The sequence below is a fragment of the Gracilinanus agilis genome, chromosome 2, assembly GCF_016433145.1.
Source record: "Gracilinanus agilis isolate LMUSP501 chromosome 2, AgileGrace, whole genome shotgun sequence".
Classification (NCBI taxonomy): Eukaryota; Metazoa; Chordata; class Mammalia; order Didelphimorphia; family Didelphidae; genus Gracilinanus; species Gracilinanus agilis.
In genome coordinates this window covers 655,478,023-655,487,543 of record NC_058131.1, presented here as the reverse complement: position 1 = coordinate 655,487,543, position 9,521 = coordinate 655,478,023, and the positions used below count along the sequence as shown (strand labels likewise).

The following is a 9,521-nucleotide window of genomic DNA, read 5'->3' as shown; positions in this document are numbered from 1 at the left end:
GTTCCCGGAGGTCTCTCCAGTTCGCCTGGAACTTCTCCAGTTTATTATTCCTTTTAGCACAATAGTATTCCATCACCCGCATATACCACAGTTTGTTCAGCCATTCCCCAATTGAAGGACATTCCCTCCTTTTCTCTGGCTTTTATCTTAATGAACCTATGGCACACATGCCAAAGATGGCATGCAGAGACCTCTCTGTGGCCACGAACTATCCTAGCAGAGTTAGTTACTAGGAAGGCAGAGGGGCATGGGCGGAGCTGCTCCCCTCCTCCTCTCCATTCCTCCCCACCCTTCTGCTCAGCAACCCAATGGAAGTACTTCTTCCCTCCCCTGAACAGACTGCTGGGGCCACTCCCTCCCTTTCTCCCACCCCTATCTGGGGTAAAATGGCTGGGGAAGGGGCATGGCATGCTGTGTCTAAAAGGTTTGCCATCACTGTCTTAGAGGGTTTCATCTCCATTTTCTCCAGATATCAGAGATTGAATGTTTAGCTTTCTTAATCTGTGAAGGTCCATGGTATAGAAGAGCCACTATTTGTTCCACACTGCCCTCTTAATTGTTTTGTCAGTTGCTTTCCCCTGTTAAGATTTAAATTCTCTGGAGACTGCACATTAATTTATAATTATTAAGTTGTAAAAAGCAGGTCAAAGAGAGGGCGCATTGCCATATGGCCAGTCACACACCTTCTTTGCTAACTAACCTGAGCTCACTGTTCACTTTGCAATTCTATTCACTCTCACTACTTGGTTAGTCAGAAAGCCCCCGAGGAGCTTCCCATATCTATAATTTATTCCTCCCCCCAATAATTTTTTTCTGATTGGAAAGACTTGATTTCAGTCCAGGTCAGAAGTCAGTCTTCTGGACTCCAAGAAGTGTGAATATCTTTTAGGATGCCAGGAGTCACATAGGACAAGAGACAAGCCTCCTCTGAGAAGCCAGATTATCCAGATAAACCTCCGACTTTGTTTTTAATCCAATCAGAGTGGGTTGTATGTTGGGTTAGACCCTTCACAAAATGTTGGCCCTTGTGTACACTGGGTAAGACAATCTTGAAATGTATAGGTATTCTATATGAAATGATTCATTGGGGAGACTAACATGTCTCCCAACAAATCAGAGGATGGATTGTGAGAATTTAACCCAAATCTATATTCTTCTTTCCTTTCATGTTGAATTTGAAAATCCATTTCAGTTTCACCTCCACTGTTTGATTGGATTGGATTAAAAACAAGGTCTGAGGCTTATCTGGGTAAGAGAGAGGCATGCACACTCTGAGAGAACACCAGAAGCCTCATCGTTCCCTGGTGTCCTAAAAGATGCTTGCCTTTTGTCCCATGTGATTCCTGATGTCCAGAAGATTGGCCTTTGACCCGGATTGACTCCCAATCAGGGAGACCCTGAAAAAGAGATGTCATGGGCGGATGGGTAATAAATTATGGATCAGGGAAGCTCTTGGGGCTTTCTACTGACCAAGTTCTAAGAGTGAATGGAGCTGCAAGATGAGCAGTGAGCTCAGGTTAGCTAGGGAAGAAGGTATGTAACCAGCCACGTGGCAATGTGCCCTTTATTTCTTTAACCCACTTTTTGCTATTTGTTAAATAATTATAAATTAATATGCAGTCTCCAGAGAATTAATTTTGACACAATTTTGGATCTGTACTGCTTTCATAGTTTTCTTTCCTCCTTATTAATCCTTGGATAAACTTTTTCCCACTCTACTAATTGCTTTTTTTTCTTCCTTAGAATAAATTGTTTTTAATACTATGGTATCTGACTTCATTTGCTATACTGGAATGATGTTCTTAAAGATGACCATCCTTAACTTCTCTGTAGCATTTTGTCAAATACATTTACTTTTTAAAAAAAACCCTTACCTTCCGTCTTGAAGTTAATACTGCGTAAGGGCTAAGCAATGGGGTTTAAGTGACTTGCCCAGGGTCACCCAGCTAGGAAGTGTCTGAGGCCAGATTTAAATGTAGGACCTCCCATCTCTAGGCCCTGCTCTCAATCCACTGAGCTACCCAGCTGCCCCTGATCCTTTTACTTTTTGAGATTTGCTTCTTCCTTGTCTTGTGTTGTACTCTCATGGTTCTCTTCTGATAATGCCTTTATAATCTATCCCTCCTTTTTCTGTTCCCCAAGATATATTTCTTGACTTCAAAATTTTCTTATTTTTAATCCCATGTTGATGAGAGAGGATCTGCATCTTTAGTTCTTTCATCACTTGAATAATATTTTTAGCTGCTTTTTAGAACATCACCATTGTGTTAATGGTTTCAAATTCATTTTGTTCAAAACTGTGAATTCATCCTCATCTACTCACTCACATGACTCTCCTTCCTCTTTTAACAAAGCCATAATTTTCATACTTTGTTGTTTTTTTTTTCCAGTACATGCTTCCTAGCTGAAAATGTTTAACCATTTATGTTTCCTCCTTAACCCAATGAAATCAGACACCACAATCTCGATTCTTCCTTTCCAATGTCTTGTATCTATTCCTTCCTTTGCTTTTCCCATTCTACCACATTAGTCTGATCTCATCTGAAATAGAGAACTGCATTTCCCTCTGTTTCCCAGCCATGGGTTTCTTCTCCAAATATTCCATCCTGGATGTAGTTGCCAGACTGATCTTGGTTTCTTTTTTCCAAATATTCTTTCTAGGCACTGCCAAAAGCATTTCTAATTAGTCCTCAGTATTAGGCCTTATGTACTACCTACATCTCCACCTATTTGAATCTTGTTTGTCTTTTGAGACCTGATTTGACCACATTAAAGCTGATGCTGTTGTCCGAGAGATACTCTGGCTGTTCCTTAAACAATTCAGTATTTGTCATCATACTGTCGTGGCCAACAAGCACTGTTTTATTCCCTGTCAAACAATCGCATTGAGGGCTTGGACTCCCCAGCTTTTGTACCCAGTGCTAAGTTGGCAATAAGATGAAATTTCCACTTAATCTTCATTGTTTCTAAATGCTTCTTAAAGCCAAAGATCATTTTGTTTTTGTCTTTGAATCCTTAACATTTATAGGAAGCAGCATGGTAATGGATAGTGTTGGACTCACTCTAAGGTGTAATATATTTCTCAAATCTGAGTAAGTGATTTAACTGTTATGTGTTTCTAGAACTTGGATGATCAAAAATGAGTTGCAGTCTGCATTAAGGGAGGGAATCCTTACCCTGGGAGTTCCTCACTTCTTGTGTACTTGGGGCCATACTATTATTCTTCAGGCTCAAGAAAGGCTAAATAAAACTTAAATCTCAGTCCACAAAGATTAATTTAGTCACATTCAGTTCTCTATGACCATGCATGTGGCATGGTCCCTGAATTAGCTCCACAGTGAGACTTTGTGGGAATACTGTATAAAGGCTGTGAGGCTCAGTGTGAGTCACTTGGCCATGCTCAGGTTGTGGATTCGAAGGATAATGGATGACCCTAGACCTCCAAAGACTGCTCCCTTTCCCACAGTTGCCTGTTGGCTCAATGAGCTGCAACCTAGGTTTTCTCAGGAAACCTGTTTGCCAAGTCATGGGAGGAAGGTATCTTGATAGGCATTTGAGAACAGGATAACTCATACTTGGAAACCTTCAATGTGATCCTTATGTTACTGGACTAAGTCTCTTTTGCTTTCTGTGTAGATACCCAGGATTCCTCAGGATTTGTTCACATCTATCCCTTCATATGCAGTCAAAAATGTATTGATGAGGGGGGTAGCTGGATAGCTCAGTAGACTGAGAGCCAGGCCTGGCTTCAGACACTTCCTAGCTGTGTGATCTGGGGCAAGTCATTTGACCCCCATTGCCTACCCTTACCACTCTTCTGTCTTGGAGTCAGTACACAGTATTGACTCCAAGACAGAAGGTAAGGGTTTAAAAAACCAACAACAATGTATTTATGAGCCTAGTGGCTGAATGTGTGTGTAATAAGTTCTCTGAGGAACCTTCTCTTCTGCCCATGAATGATCTCTCTTTTCTGTGCTCCCTAGTCTTGTTCATGAGCTGATTTCTGTGTGATTTCAGGTACAAGTTATTCCTTGGGTTTTGGCTGATAGCAACTTTGTCCGAAGCCCATCACAAAGGCTGGATCCCAGCAGAACAGTCTTTGTTGGGGCGCTGCATGGGATGCTCAATGCGGAGGCGCTGGCTGCAATTGTAAATGATCTCTTTGGAGGAGTAGTGTATGCTGGCATTGACACGGATAAGCACAAGTATCCTATTGGTGAGTGCTCCCTTCCTCAGCAGAGGCATGTGGGTACCTGAGGTTAGAAAGAGGGCTGGGGGGCAACCGTTTGGGTTTTATTTAGATTCCTTTGGGTCCTAAGTGGGGAAAACCTCCTGAACTGTGTAGGATTTCTCCTATAGGAGCTCAGGAGAGAAATATGACTTCTGACCTTTTCCAAGAAGGAAGGAGAACAGTCATTTTTGAGGGTGCCAGTTTAGGGGTTCTTCTAATAGAAATTTTATTTCCTCTATTTCCTTGGCTACATGTAATTAACTTCACTAGGTATGACTAGGAAGTTAATCAACCATATATTCTACCACAAAACCCTAGCTCGATGTTCCTTTCCTCATACTCCCCCCAACCCCCTTCAGGACATTTTGTGAACTTTTTGTGCTTAGATGCCAGCTGTAGTGGGAGAGCCTGGGAATAACTGGAGTTAAAGCTAACTCAGAAGTAGGGAGGACTAGGAGGGGAGATAATGGAGCCAGCTGAGAATGCTATAAACTTTCTTGCTGTCCTTCCTAACCAAGTTTGATTTTTTTTTTTGTAAAACCCTTACCTGCTGTTTTAGAAATCAATACTGTATATTGGTTCTGAGACAAAAGAGCAGTAAGGTCTATACTCTCATTTGTTCTGGATCCTTTATGGCATCTACTGGATTCAAGGGAAATCTCTTCCCTTTCTCCATCCTTAGCACATTGTTTTTTTTTTTTTTTTCCTGTCCTGGTTTAGTATTTGCATTCGTGTAGAGTATATCATTCACCCCTTGTGTTTAAACATTTTCATGTGTTTCTTAGGGTCTGGACGAGTGACTTTTAACAATCAACGCAGTTATCTGAAGGCGGTCAGTGCTGCTTTTGTGGAGATCAAAACTACCAAGTTTACCAAGAAGGTCAGTGGGAAGGGTGGTACTTGCTGGCTCATTGTTCCTATTGTGACATCTTGAGAATGCCCAGTGATGGGTTGTTCCATGGGATAGCAGGTCCAGCTAATTGAACTAAAGAGGTCTGAATTGATCTGCCTCTAAGCTGTAGTGCAGGCAGTGTCCTCCCTGGATGTGAGGGACATCATAATGGGGGTTATATAATTGTGAGAGATAAAGACCAAAATGAGATTTCTGGAGGTATCTGGCTTCTATTGAATATAGACACTATGACTTGGCCCAGAGGCTAAAGAGAATTAATTAAAATAAAATCCATCATTGCTAAAGTGAGTAGAATAGTTTTGGTGATCTCAACATAACATCCAAATTCTTATGGTGTTCCACTATTTCTTCCTGGTAGCTAAAGAGGATTATGAATATTATTCAAAACACTCAGCTATTGTTTTTTTTGGCAATATGTGAGAAACTGACACAGTATCTGCCTTGAGATTTGTGAATTTTTACCTACCTGTACTCCCCAAAGGCAAAGCAACTTACTTTTTTGGGACATAGAAAGGTATTTGTTGCTATGATTATTTGCCTCATCAAGGAACCCTGTCAGAATTCTCTGTGAAGGCCGCATGTCCTCTTCATCTCTCATTGCAGAACAGAAATCTGCCCTCCCTCCTCCTATTGACCACAGGTGCAGGTCTCAGCTCACCTGTAATTTGCTTTTGTACAGGTTCAGATTGACCCCTACCTAGAAGACTCTCTGTGTCACATCTGTAGTGCTCAGCCGGGTCCATTCTTCTGTCGAGATCAGGTGAGCTGTTTTTGTCCCACCGTTATCTGACTTGGCTTAAAAATCCCCAAGAGCAGAGGTGTCAAGCACTTGGGTTGCCCACAATACTTCTAGTGTGGAAGAAATAAGCTAAAATGTAATTGGGAAATATTTAACAAATTAAGAATGCAATTGAACATAAACTCCAGTGCCTCCCTGTTATCTCTCTATTCTAAAGGAGACAATGTAAATAGGTTACATACAAACTACTTATAGAGTAGAAGAGAAGTAACTTTACAAGGGAAGGCGCTAGACTCTGGAGGTACGTGGGGGAAGGAAGGCCTCTTCAAAATGTGGTATTGGAGGAAGCCAGGGAATTGAGGAAGCAGAGGGTGTGGTAACCAGGAGTTTCTTAGGCACAAAGGAGCCACAGTACACAGTAAAGCACAGCCTGGAGAAGAGGGAAGTGTTGTATGCAAGGAACAAGTAAGCCACTCTAGCTGGACCACGGAAAGCAGTGAAGTCAAAGAAGATTGGAAGGGCTTTAAATGCCAAGTGAGGGCTTATAATTGATCCTTGAGAAGATGCTGTGAAAGAAAGCATGAGATTTGGCAATTGAATAGGTAGAGGAAGATTGAACACAGTCAAGGTCATGTCACTGAAGGTGTGAATGAGGTTGACTTGAAAGTTTCTCATCAGTAACAGGGAAGTTAAGGAGAGGGGAAAGACAATGAGCTTTGTTTTGGACATGGTGAGTTTGAGATATCTACAAAGAATTTATTTTTGAAATGTCCAATAGGAAATTAATGTCTTTAGGACTGGAGGGGTCAGGAGGAGAGAGAAAAATGTCAAATTCCTAAGTCTTTGGTCAGGTGTAGTAGTGATGTTTTAAGTTAAAGTAAGATTTTTGGTTATGGTTATGGAGGAGAAAAGACTTGAGATGGAAATGTTACTAAAGCAGCTTTTGGTTTCTTTCTTTTTTTTGTTTTCCCGTAATTTCCTAGTTTTCTAACTTAGGTTGTTAGGAGCCTGTTTCACCCCTCAGTTCTTTGCCCAGCTTTATTAGCCCCATGGTGCTGATCCAGTTGTATTCAACAGGGAATATCAAAATACTGCTAAGATAGGCTTCTAAAGAAAGTGACTATTAACAGACTGAAGAAAGATGTTCCCTTTTTTTTTTTTTTTAAACACCTGAAGGTGTGAAATGCTCAAAATGTATTAAAAAGTTCATTGAAGGCTGCATCAGCTCTGCTGTTAGCAGGCTTTGAGATTGGTTACAGGTGTGATAGCCATCACTTAAATCTTGTTGCCAGGAGAATGCCAGAAAGCCCCTATTCCTGCTGTTGTTTGTTGGTGTCTGGTTTTATGGTAGGAAGCCCTATGAAAGTGTGATTGTAATGGCCCTTGGTTAACAGGCATGGATAACTATCTCTAGGGCAAATTGGGTTATGAAGAGATGAAAGAGAGACCTAGATCATAATGGGAAGAAGGGCACTAACTAGCATAAGATTTAGTCATCACGAGTCAACTGGTACCTGAGAGCTACATGGGTAAAATACGCCTTTGTCTTAGATGAGCTGATGAGGACAATTGGATTGGATAGGATAGTTGAAATCTGAAAGAGGGCCACTCATCAGTGCCTTGAACATATATTTGAAGTAGAGATTGAAATGCTGAAAAAGATGTCTTAGGCACAAAGTTTAGGAGGTTCTTTGCACAGAGCAAATGGATCTCCAGAGATCTTTTGGAACCAGATGTTAGCTGTATTGCCTAGGCCTTGGTATGGTTGATCTGTAAGCATGATGCTGCCTATGACTTACTCCCACTTTCTCCCCTTTCCCCTTTAGAGTTATAAAAACAGTCAGAGACAATGGACTTCCTTGATAAGAAACCAGGTTGACTCTAAAAGATCATGCTAGAGCTAATGTAACACCTTTTCACAATCTTTGTCCCTTAGGTCTGCTTCAAGTACTTTTGCCGTAGCTGCTGGCACTGGCGACACAGCACAGAGGGCCTCCGTCACCATCGCCCACTGATGCGTAATCAGAAGAGTCGAGAGTCCAGCTAGAGGGGTGGTGGGTATCCATCTGCCCCTGGTGAAGCTGGTTTAACCTGAGTGATGAGAGCCGGGAGTGTGGTTCCTAGCCGCAGGCCCAGGCTGGGAGTGCGCTTCTGAAGGACGTGGGGAAAATCTTACATTCACCTTTGCACTTGCTGATCTGTCTTTGTTTCTGCACTAATGCACAGTGAGTTTTGTCGGGTTTTGTTTTCAGGGGGTGTTATAAGGGGAAGGGCCCCCCCCCAGGCACCCCCCAAGTGACTCTGCAGTTTTCCCAGACTTTAGTTCCTCAGTTTGCTGATAACAAGCAAAAAAGGACCACGTGTTGAGAAGGTATTTATGCAGATGCCTTCGTCTAGGTTTTTTATTTATTAAAAGCGCTTTTTTACATTCCTCGCAATACTGATGGTAATGACGCAGGTCTCAGTGGCTCCATGTTTGCAGTTGCCATACAGTGCCTTTCCATTTATTTAACCCCCACCTGAACGGCATAAACTGAGTGTTCAGCTGGTGTTTTTTACTGTAACAACAAGGAGACTTTGCTCTTCATTTAAACCAAAATCATATTTCATATTTTACGCTCGAGGGTTTTTACCGGTTCCTTTTTACACTCCTTAAAACAGTTTTTAAGTAGTTTGAAACGAGATTTTTTTCTTTCCTGGCAGCTTTTAACATTATTGCAAATTTGTGTCTGGGGACTGCGGCTTAGGGTTTCTCACAGTTGTGGAGAGAGGCGTTTGCAACCAGGAAAAAAAAACCAGATTTTTCAAATTTAAAACTGGACCGGATAAATGATGGTGGAGCTGCTGTACATAGTTTTAAACCGTTTGTTGCACTTTCTTAAGTTGCACTTAAGTGGGGGGTTGATAGAGGTTTTTAATCACAAAGTCACAGGACTTAATTTTTTTCTTTTTTTGTAACTGAGCTAAAAAGGGCTGCTTTTTGGCAGGGGCAGATGAAGGTTCACAGGAGCCCTTTCACTTAGAGGGGACAAGTACCTTTTCCCTTTTTTCTTTTTTCTTTCTTTTTGTTAAAAAAAAATGTATGAAGCAACAAGGCAGTTGACTGATGCTGCTGGGATTTGAAAACTTGACTTTTTTTTTAAAAGAAGAAAATAGAACTTGCCCCTCTACGGGAAGCTGTGTGCCAAAGAACCAGTGTCATAACCCTCCTTTTTCCTCCTCCCTCTCCCGCTGAGCCGATGTTGCGTTATTGCGTATCCCAGCTGCTCTGTGTGGGTTTTTGTGAATCTGTGTGTGAAGTCTCTACCTCATTGTAGTGTATGCAGGCAAGACTGCACTCTCCTGCAGATGTGTGGAGTAAGCTGTGGTGTAGTTTTTTTGGCACATAATAAACACGTTGCAGCAGTGCTGGGCTTGTCTCTGTGATTAATATCGGTAATATTGGATTGTGGGAGTACCTTGATGGGTTGGTGGCTAAGTGGTAAGAAACAGTCAAGTAGGATTCCTAGTCAGGCTCTGGCACTTTGATCTGAGCCCTGGTCCAAAAAGGTAGATTGACATGTGCACACCCCACACTCCATCCATGTAACTCCCTGGGCTTTGGCTCCTAGCCTTGAGCTTTGCATGTACTGAAGGCT

The 9,521-nt window shown here is 41.9% G+C and overlaps 1 protein-coding gene across 2 annotated transcripts in view; it reads left to right on the top strand.

Moving 5' to 3' along the window:
* Nucleotides 1-9,290, top strand: part of CPEB1 (cytoplasmic polyadenylation element binding protein 1) — a 59,582-nt gene extending 50,292 nt beyond the window's left edge. For both annotated transcript variants that reach the window (XM_044665782.1, XM_044665781.1), the window contains exons 8-11: nt 4,018-4,216; nt 5,017-5,111; nt 5,824-5,904; nt 7,820-9,290. In XM_044665782.1, the coding sequence (XP_044521717.1) occupies nt 4,018-4,216; nt 5,017-5,111; nt 5,824-5,904; nt 7,820-7,930 (486 nt within the window). In that variant the 3' untranslated portion in view covers nt 7,931-9,290. The remainder of the gene's footprint in view (nt 1-4,017; nt 4,217-5,016; nt 5,112-5,823; nt 5,905-7,819) is intronic.
* The last annotated feature ends 231 nt before the right edge of the window (nt 9,291-9,521 follow it).